At 35.4% G+C, this 16,478-nt stretch overlaps 1 protein-coding gene across 3 annotated transcripts in view; it reads right to left on the bottom strand.

Annotated features, from left to right (window-relative positions):
• The window catches only part of FAF1 (Fas associated factor 1), a 514,886-nt gene that overhangs the window by 341,380 nt on the left and 157,028 nt on the right, over nt 1-16,478 (bottom strand). For all 3 annotated transcript variants that reach the window (XM_086716934.1, XM_086716936.1, XM_086716935.1), the window contains one exon: nt 10,398-10,603. In XM_086716934.1, coding sequence (XP_086573060.1) covers nt 10,398-10,603 — 206 coding nt within the window. The remainder of the gene's footprint in view (nt 1-10,397; nt 10,604-16,478) is intronic.

The following is a 16,478-nucleotide window of genomic DNA, read 5'->3' on the forward strand; positions in this document are numbered from 1 at the left end:
TAATGTACGAAATTTGCAGACACCTCCCTCCCCCAAAGTACAAGCTATGATTAGTCCTCATCATTTCATGCTCACATTTGTGTAAGACAAATATGATTGCTACTTTCTTTCCACATGCATTAATAACAATAAAAAATAACCACTTATACAGTGTTTATTATTCATAAAGAGTGGCTGAGCACACAGGGTAAAGGCATATGCCAAAAATTACATGGTTAATCTGAGTTACAGAGTCAAGACTGGAAACTAAATTCACAGATTCAAGAAAAAAACTGGTTTGAAATATCCTAAACTACTTTTCCAAGCTCAAAATGCACTTGCTAAATGTTTTAACTCTTTACATACTCAATCTTATTCATTTCAACTCAAATGCTATCCAACATAATAAAAGTAGTTTCAGGAAAGTAGCTTAAAAACAGAAAAGAAAATGAGGCAAATGGTTAAACTAATTACAGACCTATTTTTCTATTTTCCATTCCAGAAATGAAACTAAGGCTCTGCTGAATAGGCCCAGCAAAAGTAAATTTTCTGGGAGCACTGATTCAACAAACTTTATTGAACAAATACCTGTATGTTAGGTTAAATCCTGTACTAATCTGCTATACATAAAACGAGACAATAATTCCCACCCTCAAGATCACACCATTTCACACTAGATAGTATTTTACAGAAGAACCAATGCTTTAAAATAATTCTTTAAATTTATTCAAAATAAGAAAACCCAGAAAGATTTTGTAACAAAACAAAACTGTAGAAACAAATAAATAAATAACACACTAAAAAATATTAACAAACTGATACAATTACCACTAGGTGTCACTCTGATATAAAGTTGTCAGCTGCCTTTAGGCTTGCTTTTATACATTGTTGAGTCTCCCTGGTAATAACCTGGAAAACTGCATCTTATTTACCATTTCTTTGCATTTTAACATTTATGCATACACAGAAAATTAGGATTTATACAATTCCTTAATAACAGTAAGTTGGTCCATATTTTTAAGTTTTCCTGTGGTATTTTAATATACATACAAATACATACATATGCTCATATATTGAGCCATTTATTTTCTCAACAGACTACTCTGTGCTAACCATTGTGCTTGGAGAATTTAGAGAAGAATAAGACCTAGTCTCTGAATAGTTTGAGAAGTTAATAGTCACAAGGGAAACTTGAAAAGAATAAGGTATTTTAAAATCCATTTTGCAAGTATATATATTTTATGGTATCACACAAGATGAATCAACTACTATGTCCACGCAAATTAGGAAAGGCTTCATAAAGAAGAGATATTTACATGGAATATTAAAAGATGAGTATGAGTTTCCTAGAAAAACTAAAACAAGGAAGGGCAAATCAAACAGAATATAGGAAATAAGAAACCACTGAAAGATGTATAAGAAGATTTATATTCTAGAAAAATCATTATAGGGCAACTATGTAAAATATAGACTAGAGAAATAAAGGTAACAGAGATGATAAAAATAAAGGAAGGATTCAAGTGATATCACTGTAAAACTAATACAACTTAATCAGTCAAATGCAGTGAAAGAAGAAAAAAATCTTCCATCAAGTTCCAAACATCCCTGCATACAACTTCCAGAGTGATGCACATCAACAAACTTAATGAACACAGAGAAGATGTGCGACATGATTCTTTGACTGGCATGCAATTCATAATAAAAGAATAACCATAATCCAAAACAAATTTTAAAAACTGGAACAGTTAGAAGAAGCAGGAGGTGTGTTGCACAATAACAATATGTGATATATATTTTGAGTCATATTTTATTTACAATATATTTGTAACTATCTTAATTGTATTTCTGTTTAAACAGAATGATTATTTGACTGTTTCCACTCTACCATACGTGGTCACAAGTCCGTTTTTAAAAGTGAATTATAAAGCCAACAGTTTTAACAAATGTGATCTCTGGAAATTCTATCATATGTTTTTGTAACAAAACTTTAACACAGTTTCATAGATTATTCTCCAAATTAAGATAGAATTAAAGTGTAACATTAACATATCCAGACAAGATCCAGACAAGCCAGCATTTCTGATCACCATCTTTGAAATAAGTAGGGATATCACTCCCAGTGAGAGAACCAATGAAAAGGGTGGTTCAAGTGATCAAAATATCCTTTTACTTCCAATATATACCAAATATTCCATCAACCAAAAAAAATCAGGTCATTTTCAAATGAGAGTGTTAACTACTCAGCCACATGCTACATAATAGCAATTAAAATTTATTTAATAAAGGACTTTATAGTTTTTTTAACAGATAAAACACAGATAATTTTAAGTAAAAGTGTGATACGGTACTGAGTTCTTTCCCCTATAATAAATACATTCACCACTAAACTAAGAAAGTAAAAGCCTAGTAAAAAACCCTACATAAGGAGTTTCCTACTAATACACCATGGATACCTTACCAATATTACTGAAAATCTATAGGAACAATAAGGAGGGTCAATTCTGACAAATTTCTATTGTAAAAATAAATAAAACTATTTTGCAAATATCAATAAATGGGCCTTTGGCATTTTAAAACTACAAATTCATTTTAAATATCAAAACCCTAGAAACTTACTTAAAAAAAAAAAAAAAAGAACCAAACAGACACCTGGGTAGCTCAGTAATTGAACATCCGACTCTTAGTTTCAGTTCAGGTCATGATCTCACAGTCGTGAGATCAAGTCCCATGTCAGATTCTCTTTCTTCCTCTCTCTCTGTCCCACTCCCTGCTCGTGCATGCATATGTGCACAAACTCTCTCAAAATAAATAAATAAGCTTTTTAAAAAACATATTTTGGAGCTGAAGAATATAATAACTGAATTGAAAAAGTCATTAAAAGGGCACAATAGACTTGATCAACCAGAAAAAAAAAAAAAATATGTGACCTTGAAGACAAGTCATTTGAAATTATCCAGTCAGAAGAGAAACAAGAAAAATGAAAAGAGAAAGAATGAAAAAAGCCTAGACAACTTATGGGAAACCATTAAAGGAGCAACAGGCATTTATGGGAGTTGTAGAAAATAAGACAAAGGGTCAGAAGGCTTATTTGAAGAAATAATGGCTGAACAATTCCCAAATCTGGGGAAGGAAACAGACTTGCAGATTCATGAAGCACAAAGGATCCAAAAAATAATAAATCCTAAAAAGTTCATACCAAAAAACATTAAAATCAAATTGTCAAATTAAAGGACAAAAAGGAATCTGAAGGCAGCAAGTGAAAAAAGCTCATCACATAAAGGGAACTGCCCCCAGTATCAGCAGATTTCTCAACTGAAACTTTGCAGGACAGAAGGGAAGAGAATAATATATTAAAAGTGTTGAAAGAAAAAAACTGCCAAAAAAGAATACTGTATTTCCAGTAAAACTGTTCTTCATATATTAAAGAGAAATAATGACTTTTCCCAGCTAAAAGCTGAGAAAGTTCAACAGTAGACCTGCCTTATAAGAAATGCTAAAGAGAGTACTCCAGTTGTAACAAAAGTATACCAGATAGCAACACAGGAGTATAAAGCTCATTGTTAATGGTAAATATATAGACACTACAAAACACTCTACACAAGTACAGAATATTGTAATAATGGTAATTAATAACTTATTCTGGTATAGAAGTTAAAAGAAAAAGTATACAAAATATAACTATAAAATGTTAATGGTACTTAACATGCAAAGATATAATTTGTGACATCGATAACAAAGGGAGGGAATAAAGAGTAGGTTTATGTATGACTTAAATTACCAGGTTAAAATAGATTATCAAAAATAGAAGATGTCTTATGTAAGCTCCATGATAACTACAAAGAAAACAACTACAGAAGATGCAAAGAAAACAGCTACAGAAGATACACAGAAGAAAATGGGGACAGGATCAAAGCATGATACTACAAAAAAAAAAAAAAAAAAATCGGGGCGCCTGGGTGGCCCAGTCGGATAAGCGTCCGACTTCGGCTCAGGTCATGATCTCGCGGTCTGTGAGTTCGAGCCCCGCGTCGGGCTCTGTGCTGACAGCTCAGAGCCTGGAGCCTGTTTCAGATTCTGTGTCTCCCTCTCTCTCTCGTCCTCCCCCGTTCATGCTCTGTCTCTCCCTGTCTCAAAAATAAATAAACGTTAAAAAAAAAAATCAACAAACAAAAAGGAAGACAGCAAGAGAGAGAAAGACAGAACAAAAGCTACAAGACAGAAAGGATATAATCAACAAAATGGCAACAGTTAGGTCCTCCCCTATCAGTAATTAGTTTAAATGTAAACAACCAAAAGACATAGGCTAGTTGGATTAAAAAAACAAAATTCGGGGCGCCTGGGTGGCGCAGTCGGTTAAGCGTCCGACTTCAGCCAGGTCACGATCTCGCGGTCCGTGAGTTCGAGCCCCGCATCAGGCTCTGGGCTGATGGCTCAGAGCCTGGAGCCTGTTTCCGATTCTGTGTCTCCCTCTCTCTCTGCTCCTCCCCCGTTCATGCTCTGTCTCTCTCTGTCCCAAAAATAAATAAACGTTGAAAAAAAAAAATTTAAATAAAAAAAACAAAATTCAACTACATGGTATCTATAAGAGACCACTTGAGATTCATGGACACAGAGAATGAGCTTTCGTGAAAGGATGGAAAAAAATTCTATGCAAATGGTAACCAAAAAAGAGCATTGTGACCACACTTACATCAGACTAAATAGACTTTAAGTCAAAAACTGTCACAAGAGAGATAAGACATTATATAATGATAAAAGAGTCAATTCACATAAAGGAAGATGTAACAATTATACACATATGCTCTCAACATCAAAGCACCCGATATATACGAAACAAACAATGACAGAGCTGAGGGGAGAAAGACACAACCACAATAATAGTAGGGGATTTCAATAATGGATACAATTTCTACACACAAGGTCAATAAGGAAACACAGGGCTTCAACACTAGACCAAATGGACCTAACAGACGTATACAAAACATTACACTGAACAGCAGCAAAATTCCAAGCACACGTGGAGCATTCTTCAGGGTAGGTGACATGTCAGGTTATAAATGAATCTTAATAAATGTAAGAAGAAAGAAGCAGAAGAAAAACTGCTATTGATTTTTAGTTTCATTATACTGTGATAGGAAAACATTCTCGGTACGATTTCAATCTTCTTATATCTGTTAAGACTTGTTTGTGACCTAACAGCATATCTATCCTGGAAAATTCACAGATGTATAGAAATAACTTAGGCCTGAACAACCAAAAGAGCAAAGAAAAAAATCATAAGAGAAATTAGAAAATATCTTGAGACAAATGAAAACAAAAACACGACATACCAAAACTTTAGGGATGCAGGAAATGCCTACATTAAAAAAGAACAAAGATCTAATACACAACTTAATTTTACACCTCAAGTAACTATAAAAACAGAAACAAGCTAAGCCCAAAGTTAGAAGAAGGGAGGAAATAATAAAGATTAGAGCAAAAATGAAAAGAGAATAGAAAAACAATTTTAAAAAATCAGCAAAACTAAGAGTTGAGGCTTGAAAAGATCAAGAAAAAAATGGACAAACTTTTACCCTAAACTAAGAAAAAAAAGAAAGACTCAAGTAAAACCAGAAAGGAAAAAGTAGACATTACAACTGATGCTGCAGAGATAAATACAGAGACTACTATAAATAATTATATGCCAACAAATGGGATAGCCTAGTAAAATGGGTAAATTCATAGAAACATATAAACTACAAAGACTGAATCACAAAGAAATAGAAAATCCAAACAAATCTATAACTAGTAAAGAGTAATCAGTAATTTAAAAAATCAGTAACTAGTAAAGAGTATTCAAAAAAAAAAAAAAATCAAAATCAGGGCACCTGGGTGGTTCAGTCAGTTAAGTGTCCTACTTCGGCTCAGGTCATGATCCACAGCTTGGGGGTTCAAGCTCCACGTTGGACTCTGTGCTGACAGCTCAGAGCCTGGAGCCTGCTTCAGATTCTGTGTCTCCGTCTCTCTCTGCCCCTCCCCTAATTTCCCTCTCTCCCTCTCTCTCTCTCTCTCTCTCTCCCTCCCTCCCTCTCTTTGCCCCGCTCCTGCTTGCTCTCTCTCTCTCTCTCAAAAATAAACATTAAAAGAAAAAAAAATAATCAAAATCAGTAATCAAAAACCAACAAAGAAAAATTCAGCACCAGATGGTTTCATTGGAGAATTCTACCAAACATCTGAAGAAAAATTAACCTCACCCTTTTCAAACTCATCCCAAAAATTAAGGCAGAGAGAACGCTTCTGAATTCATTTTATGAAGCCAACATTACCCTGATGCCAAAGCCAAACAAAGACACTACAAAAACAAGAACAAAAACTATTACCCAATATCCCTGATGAATATAGATGTAAAAATCCTCTACAAAATATTAGAAAACCAAATTCAACAGCACATTAGAAAGATCATACACCATAACCAAATGAAATTTATGCATGTGATACAAGGATGGTTCGACATATGGAAATCAATGTGATATATACCATATTAATGAAATGAAGAGAAAAATATTACACAATCATCTTAAAATATGCAGAAAAAGCATTTGACAAAATTCTCCAGCATTTCATGATAAAAATACTCAAACTAGAAACAGAAGAAAATTATTGCAACATAATAAAGGCCATATATGAAATATCCACAGCTAGTATCATACTGAATGGTGAAAACTAAAAACTTTTCCTCTAAAGATCATAACAATTCAAGAATGCCTACTGTTGCCACTTCTATACCACACAGTATCTGAAGTCCTAGCCAGAATGATTAGACAATAAAAAGAAATAAAAGGGATCCAAAACAGAAAGCAAGAAATAGAATTATCTATGTTTCCAGATGATATTATATGTAGAACACCCTAAAGATCCTATTAAAAAAAAAAAACCTGCTAGACCTAATAAACAAATTTGGCAATGTTGCAGGAATACAAAATTTACATACAAAAACTAGTTATATTTCATACACTAACAACAAATAATCTAATAAGGAAACTAATAAAACTATCTCATTTACAGTAGCATCAAAAAGAATAACATACACAGGAATAAATTTAGCCAAAGAGACAAAAGACTTGCACAATGAAAACTACAAAACAATGCTAAAAGAAAGTAAAGACGAAACAAATGAAAAGACATCACATGTTCATGGATTGAAAAACTTATTAATATTGTTAAAATAACCATACTACTCATAGCAACCTACAGATTCAATGTGATCCCTAACAAAATCCCAATGGCATTTTTGCAGAAAACAATGTTAAAATTCATATGGAACCACAAAGGACCCTATGTAGCCAAAACAATCTTGAGAAAGAAGAATAAAGCTGGGGGCCTTATATTTCCTGACTTCAAAACATTTTACAAAGTAATCAAGACAGTATGGTACTGGCCTAGAGAAAAACATATTGACCAATGGAACAGGTAGCAACCCCAGAAATTAATCTATACATATATGTCAAATGATTTGACAAGAGTGCCAAGTCTACACAATCGGGAAAAGATAGTCTCTTTAACAAACAGTGTAGAGAAAACTGGATATCCATGTGTGAAAGAGTGAAATTGGACCTTTAACTTATTCCATGCACAAAAGCTAACTCAAAATGGGGAGGTAGGCAGGCATGGGCTAGTGGGTAAGGAGTATTAAGGAGGGCACACGTTGTGTTGAGCATTCGCTATTATATGTAAATGATGAACCACTAAATTCTACTCCTGAAACCAATATTACACTAGATGTTAACTAACTAGAATTTAAATAAAATTTTGAAAAAAAAAAACAAAACCATAGACTTAAACATAAGATCTGAAACTATAAGACTCATAGAAGAAAATATAAAGCAAAAGCTTCATTAACATTGGTCTTGGCAATGATTTCATGGATATAACACAGAAGCATAGACAACAAAAGTAAAAATAGACAAGTGGGACTAGATTAAACAAAAAACTGTGCAGCAAAGGAAACAATGAGTATAAATATAAAGGCAACCTACAAAATTGGAGAAAATATTTCTAAAGCATATATCTGATAAGGGGTTAATATTCAAAATATATAAAGAAATCCTACAATCCAACAGCAAAAAAGTAATAACCTGATTTAAAGATGGGCAAAGGCCTTGAATAGGTATTTCTCCAAAGAAAACATACAAATTACCAACAGGTATATGAGAAGATGTTCAACATCACTAATCACCATGGAAATCCAAACCCAAACCACAATGAGATATCACTTCATACCTGTTAAGATGGCCATTATAAAACAAAAACAAAGCAGAAAATAGCAAGTGTTGGCAAGGATATGGAGAAATTGGAACCCTTGTTCATTATGGGAGTGTAAAATGGTGTGGCCATTATGAAAAAAGTAACAATGGTGGAGCCATTATGATAAAAGTATGAACATTCCTCAGAAAATTAAAAATAGAACCACACATGATCCAGCAATCCCACTTTTGGGTATTTACCCAAAAGAATTAAAAGCAAAATCTTGAGAGATATTTGCAATCTCTTGTAGCATTATTCACAATATCCAAGAGGCGAAAACAACCTAAATGTCCACAGATGGGCAAATGGATAAAGAAAATGTGGAATATACATACAATGGAATATTCTTCATCATTAAAAAAAGAAGAAAATCCTGTAATTTGCTACAATATAGACGAAACTTGAGGATATCATACTAAGTGAAATGAGCCAGACACAGAAAGACAAATACTGTATGATTCCACTTCTAGAATAGATTTAAAGTATTCAAAGTAATCTAAGCAGAAAGTTGAATGATGGTTGCCAGGGGCTGGTAGAAGGGGAAAATGGGGAGTTGCCAGTCATTGGATACAAAGTTTCAATTATACAAGATGAAAAAGTTCTGCTTTCTCAAGATATGCTGTACAACAATGTACATATAGTTAACAAAACTATATTGTACATTTAAAAATTTAAGAGGATAGATATATTATGCACTTTACCACAATTTGGGAGCAGGGGAAGGAATCTATAGGAGAATACTGGGGGCATGGGAATGAGTATGGGAAGAAATAGATGGACTAGGAAAGAAATCTGGGCAGAAGAAGGTATGTGTACAAAGGATCTAATAACCTATTCAAGGAACTGAAACAAGTCCATAAGAACTTAGGCATGGTGAGCAAGGACAAAAGTGGTAACAGATGAAAATTAGAAATGGAACAGGGGCCTGATCAAGCAGAGACTTAATAGGCCATGGTAAAAAGACTTTAATTTTATCCTAAACCAATGGGAAGTCTCTAAATGGCTTTAAGTAAGGGAATAACAATCTGATTAGTGTTTGAGAATGATCAATCTTTTAACAGTTTAGCTTTTTCTCTGTAGTGTACTTCAATTAATAAAATTAAATACAATTAGGAAAGATCTCCCTAAAAAAGAACAAAGGCAAAATTTCAGAAAGATTTGGAATTTAGATTTTAGGCAAAACTACAGTAATGGGTCAAATAATCTGAATCAAACGTGAATTCAACAGTTTCTCTGTAGAAATTTGGCAAAATCTGTCCAACAATGGCACACATACACTTTAAGTTTCCTTTGAAAAGCTGGCAGGGAGAAGGGTATTATGTCTTATTTCTGATTTCTCATTAACCATAACATGAAAAATGAATGGATTTCAGCTATAAAGTCCAATACACAATATACTTAAAGTTCGATTTGCATCTGCCCTAAAAGAACATCTTACACTATTTCATATAAGTGGAACAAAAAAATTATTCTCAAACTTGCCTCAATATCAACACAGTGTTTCGTTTTTTTTTTAATTTTTTTTAACGTTTTATTCATTTTTGAGACAGAGAGAGACAGAGCATGAATGGGGGAAGGTCAGAGAGAGAGGGAGACACAGAATCCGAAACAGGCTCCAGGCTCTGAGCCGTCAGCACAGAGCCCGACGCGGGGCTCGAACCCACAGACCGCGAGATCATGACCCGAGCCAAAGTCGGCCGCCCAACCGACTGAGCCACCCAGGCGCCCCACAACACAGTGTTTTAAAAATGCAGCATAATTGGGGCGCCTGGGTGGCGCAGTCGGTTGGGCATCCGACTTCAGCCAGGTCACGATCTCGTGGTCCGTGAGTTCAAGCCCCGTGTCAGGCTCTGGGCTGATGGCTCGGAGCCTGGAGCCTGTTTCCGATTCTGTGTCTCCCTCTCTCTCTGCCCCTGCCCCGTTCATGCTCTGTCTCTCTCTGTCCCAAAAATAAATAAAAACGTTGAAAAAAAAAATTTTTTTTAAAATGTAGCATAATTATCTGTATGGAAAATATCAGTTTCAATTTGCTCTCTCTCCCTTCTTATTGGCAGTCAACTCAAAAGAAAAGGATATAAATGAAATATTTACCTAAGAAACTATTTATGAAGGCTTTATGTTAGGAAAAACCTTACCAACAGTACAGCTGTCTTCAAGTACCACATCAACATTTCTGTCTCTGTACTCAACCCTGAAGTCCAACATCCGAGGTTGCCTTTCTACAATTTGCCTAGATGGCATTACAGGTCGAAATGCTGAAGAAGAAGAGGGAGCGGGAGCTGAAGCTGGGTGACTTGTTGGATCAAATGCAGGTCCTGGTATGGTCTCACCTCCATAGTCACTGAAATATTGACATAAAAAGGATTATCATCAACCAAATCATTACAAATTACCACTAAGGATCCATTTCCATTCCTGGCTAGTGTTGATCTTCCTATCTTATGTTGTACTTCCTCCATAAAATCTTTCCTAGTGACTGAAGGCCACATTATTCTCCCTCCCATCCTTGACTTTCTATGTCTATTAACAGTATCATACATATCATTTAGCATTTAATCAGGTTTTTGCCTCGTTGTTAATAATGTTAGTAAAACATTATTTTAGTTTCTATGAATTAAGAACAGTGTCTTCATTCACTTTCATTTATTCACTGAAGCACATTATTTAATTCATTAACTCTACTTTCCACAAAACTATTTCATAACTTTACCATCCTTAAACTTCCATTCTCCCTATCACACTCCTCAGTCTTTTTAAACTTTTTTTTTAAGTTTATTTATTTATTTTGAGAGAGAGACAGCACGAGTTGGGAAGGCAGTGACAGAGAAGGAGAAAGAGAAACCCAGGCAGGCTCTGTGCTGCCAGAGCAGAGCCCGACTCAGGGTTCAAACTCACAAAACCGTGAGATCAGGACCTAAGCCAAAACCAAGAGACAGACATTTAATGAACTGAGGCACCCAGGTGCCCTGCACTCCTCAATCTTAAAAGATGATTTTTTTCCTACTGTGCAGAGAAAACGGATGCATGCCATCAAGAGGAAATTCCTTTACCTTTCTGATATCAAATCCACAAACTACCCATCATATGTACTCTTTTTTTTCTATAAAACAGAGGAGACATCATTCTATCTATACAAAATCTAAAACCATCTTCTAATAGCTTTGCATTATGGATCATGCTTTTCCTTTCTAGTATCTTCAACATCTCCTCTTCTGGATTCTTCTCAATAACATTTAAACACGTTCAAGTCTTAAAAATAAAATCTTTGCTCTGCCCACTTAATAGTCATCTCATTTGTAAAATGGGAAAATTAATTATATTTGCAGGGATTAAATCAGGTAAACATATGAAAAGCTTAGCACAATGCCTGGTGTCTAGTAAGATCTCAAACCTCAAACTCCATATATCCAAAGTTTAACTCCTTAATGTCTCCCCCAGCCTGATCCTCCTTCCATTATTCCTCACGTTAGCCACCCAACCAGAAACTCCTGGCATTATCCTTGACACCATCTTAAGTCATAAGTCATCCACCTTTCCCCTCTGAAGCTGACACCCTGGGGCAAGTCACAAGCACCTCATGTATGGTTTGATGCAAAAGCCTAATGTCTATGTACCCCTTGCTCCTTTGCATGTCATTCCAGATCACCACTAAAATGAAATTAAAGACAGAAATGTCTTAATATCATTTTTCTTCGATACTCCCCTCTGGTCTTTATACAGAGCTAAAGAGGCATATAAGTCCCTGTATGATCCATATCCTATCTACCTTCCCATCCTTAGCTTGCTATGCTATCTCCATCTCTCTATGCTAATAGCCACAACAGCCTTTTATTTCTTCCATCTTACCTTGATCCTTCCCATTTCATGGGGGAACACACACTATTCCTTCTAAGAATATTCTTCCCATCTCATCCCTATATTCCATCTTTCTTCTAGTTAATTATATTCATACATATCTCAGATTGAACATTTTTCAACTCAGAGCATGTTTCACTACCTTAGACTGGTTCTAATTCCTCACCACCAACAATTATAATTGGTATTAATCATTTGACATTTAAGACCCCCGTAGAATATAAGTTCCACAAGGGCAAAGTTCCCATTGGTGTTTTTAATGGCCATATTTTCTGCCTAGAGCTCAAGAATTCACAGAGAAGGTACTTAAATATTTAACAAGTAAGTAAAGAAATAATTATTAAATGATTTGGTTTTTCTCTCAATTTATCATATATAGCCACTTTTTCCCCCATTGCTGGGAGGAATAGGAAAGAAGGGAATATAAGGAATGCTTCCATTGATACATTATTGTATATATGTTCCACCACAAAAACTACAAGCTCACAAGCTCTATTCTAAAACATCTTTTTTCTCACCCTAAATTTGAGGAAAAACAATGGACTGGCAACCTGAACAGGACCAAGAATGACTAAAAACACACAAATAAGCAGTATTCATTCAAGTCAGGAAAAAAAAAATTACATTTACTTCACACTATTGCTTTGATTAGTGTTAACCAAATTTATAATACAAAATTGATTTAGTGAGTTGTGTGATCAGTCTTTTAAAGAACAGGATAGGAAACAAATTATCAGCATGTGGCACTTAATAGTTAGGACCAAGTATTGGTTCCTAAACTTTTTGATTCTGATACATATTTGCATATGTGTGTTTTGGATTCCAAGCATTCCTCATTGTAGGTCCTGGCCAAAAAAGTGTGATCTCAGAGTTAAGATACTCTAGTAATCACTGATGCAAATACAAAACCCAAAACTCCCAGCTGTTAAGCTCAAGGAAAGTAATCTTAGAAGGAAGACATGGAAAAGAAAATGACCAAAGCAGGAAAGACTATAACTGTTGGAATTCAAATTGAGCTCCTAAATATCTACGAACAGAATGTTGTGTAAGGTTACTTAGTATCTCTAAATTTTGTCACAACTTCTCAGAACCTCGGCAAAATAGCTGAAGTTAATAGGCTGGTCACTGACTTACTGTTTGCTTAACTCCAAATTCATTCTTCTTTTAAATATTTTTTTTTAATGTTTATTTTTGACAGAGAAAGAGAGTGCGAGCAGGGGAGGGACAGAGACAGAGGGAGACAAATAATTCAAAGTAGGCTCCACGCTGTCAGTGCAAAGCCCAACATGGGGCTCAAACCCCAACATGGAGCTCAAACCCACAAACCATGAGATCACTATCTGAGCTGAAACCAAGAGTCGGGAAGCTGATTGAGCTACCCAGGCACCCCCAAATTCATTCTTCTATAGTCTATACTGTGATGCTGGTGCTAGCATTCTCCAAAATTCTATTTATTTTGGCATATGTTTCCCTAATAGATTCTGCATATAGGGGATACTAGCTAGGGATTATTTGTGAGGAGAGAAGGAAAGACTTCCTTCTTCCTGTTTGCATATATTTCTATCAGTACCATCCTGTAGCTTTCAGTCTCCTGCTTTTTTCGGCATTCATATAACCAGTTTCTTGACATCTCCTCAGATACCAGTAGCAGCTAAACAGTATGCATTCCACAGTGGCCTAATCCTCACTCGGATCCAAGGGGCTCCTCTGAGCTTCAAAGTTCTGTTAATCCCTTTGACCTAGACCTAAGAGTGCTGACTTCCTGAAGCAGTTATTTTATCAAAGTTTTTTCAGTTTACTTTTTTACTGTTCCACACCTGTGTAACCAATCCTACATTAAATTCCCTTTGTTGAAATACCCATTTCTTTTTTGATAATGGAGGCATCACAGGAAACAAAATTCAGGAATTGGCTTGATTATGTCCTTGACCTTCAATACACTGCTGAGCTCCTTGCCAATGGAAAATGAGATGCTAGTGATCCAAGTCATGCACTGGCATAATGATTAATTACATTATCACTTACAGTTCATTATGATCACATGCCTATTAAAACAAGTGCCTAAGGGGACCAAATGGCTATTGCACTTGGCCATTATGATAGTAATGACAATAAAGACTAGGAGCTGGCTGCTTCTGAATCTAATGGAAAGCTTAACAGAAGAAAATGACACACTTAGGGTTATTAACTTTCAGTTCAAGCCATGAGAAGAAAGCTATAGAACTTCTGAAGTAGCACTTTCTTATTTCCTATAACCACAGGTATGATCCTGCTGAGAATCACACACAAAATTTAATTTTGCAGCTTGCATAATTATAGTGAAAGTTGAATATATATACTTCCTAAATCTCTTCTGTGAAAATTACAGCACAGTTTTCAAAGGAGTGGGATCCTAAAATATGGAATAGGGATACCCAAATGGGTTCAGATGAAGGTTACAATCTTGAATCCATGGTGTCCTTCTGAACCTCTTTTGTAAGCAGAGACATGACTAAAGTTAGCCTCCTCTTGTTGAAAACTAGTAATGATCTTACTTGAGACCATTGCCTTGAAAAGGGATGCCTATTCTCAAAACCTACCCCCACCATTCCTTCTTGCCTCTAAAATCAAATTGAGGTAGGCTCCAAGAAAGTAAGTACAATGTTTTAACTGAGCGAGGGCTTAAATCCAAAAATAATTATAAAATTTTGATAAATTATATCAGTAAAAACCTAGGGAACAGGCAAGGAAATCAATTTGAAGCGAATTTGACCAAAAGAGTTTGGGTAGGGCCAAATATAACATGTTTGCTTAAGCAGCTCTAAGTACCTCTAATAGTTTGCTTGTTGACTGAAACTTAAGTCCCAAAGGAGTCTACATTTAATAAGGATGAAATGCCCAAACTTTCCTGGCAAAATGTAGAAGAAATTCAGATGCTTAGAAAAATAAAGCTTAAGTGGATTACCATGTACAGTCTGAACATACATATATCTTCCTAGTACATCACCCATGAGGTCCCAGAGGACGAGGACATTGCACTAAAGCATTCAGAAATACATTTATTTGTAAAAGTGTCTGCCTTCTTAAAAAAAACTGTAGAGGCTGTCTTCTGTGGATTGGGAATGACATGGGGAGATGAAACCACTGAATAAGCCTCCCTAATGGGCATGATGAGATGCCAGAGTGTTGAGGTCAAATGGCAGAATTTAGTAAGAAGAAGGTGGGAACAATTATGTTAACAGACAACAGAGACAAAATGCAGCAATCAGAAGATTTCAACCTCCAGAGATCTTTAGAAGTATTTAACTGAACATGATTATATCTAAGGAACAAAATTAAAAGTCAGCCAACTAAAATATTACTTGATCTAAAAACATGAGAAACCCTAGACCTGGTAGCCTAAAACCTGAGGTCCATAACCACAAAGGAGAGTCATAGTCACTCTCAGTTTCCAAACACAAGTTGTTTCACAAAGCCCCTGATCCCCACAAAGACAATGCAACAGGACCACACATATATATTGTAAATTTTCCTCTAAGACTTCACCTAAGAGACCTGCAGCCTTCAACTAGAGTGCCTGTGTACCAATAAAAGGAAAATATCTAAATCTTTAGGGGATTACTAGATTCTAACTCTAAACTGATACTAATTCCTAGGAATATAAAAGTGGAAGATTATGATGGTAAATCAAGTTTTGGCCCAAGTCCACTCATACTATATTCAAACAATCTGTCAACCTATCATGCAATTTCTTCTCCAGATTCTGAATGTATAATTGAAAGAGACACCTTCAGTAACTGGCAGACATCCCATATTGGCTTCCTGGTCCATGGAGTTAGGGTTACTACATAGGAAGGGATAACAGGAGGAAACTGATCTTTTTCTCTATATTAATTTGCAATTACCAAGACAAGCATTTTATTTTTACCCAGAAGGGTAAACAATATACCTTCACTGCCTTTTCTAAAAGATTATGTAAACTCTCTCTAGCATAATAATCTAGTCTAGAGAGATCTTGATCACCAAGCATTCCACAAAACAACATTACGTTGATAACAATGTGAACTGATCCTGAAGAACAATAGTAGCAAGCACTGAGATGCTTTGTCTTATCAAATTAGAAGATACATGCCTCAAAAATGCAGGATCTCACCACCTTGGTGAAGTTTCTGGGGTTCAGTGGCCATAAACAAGTCAGGGTAAAAGGCAGTTGCTGTATCTTGCACTTCCCATCAATAATAAGAGATAACTAAGTTAACAGAGGAAGGAAAGATTTAGACTGGGAAAAGAAAAGATGGTTGTGTATACATGCTCACACCAACCAAAAACAAACTGCTGAAGCATAACAGCCTCCAAACAAAGATACCCCAAAAAGATAGCAG

The sequence above is a fragment of the Puma concolor genome, chromosome C1 (assembly GCF_028749965.1).
Source record: "Puma concolor isolate L17-30 chromosome C1, mPumCon1.1.hap2, whole genome shotgun sequence".
In the NCBI taxonomy this organism is placed as follows: domain Eukaryota; kingdom Metazoa; phylum Chordata; class Mammalia; order Carnivora; family Felidae; genus Puma; species Puma concolor.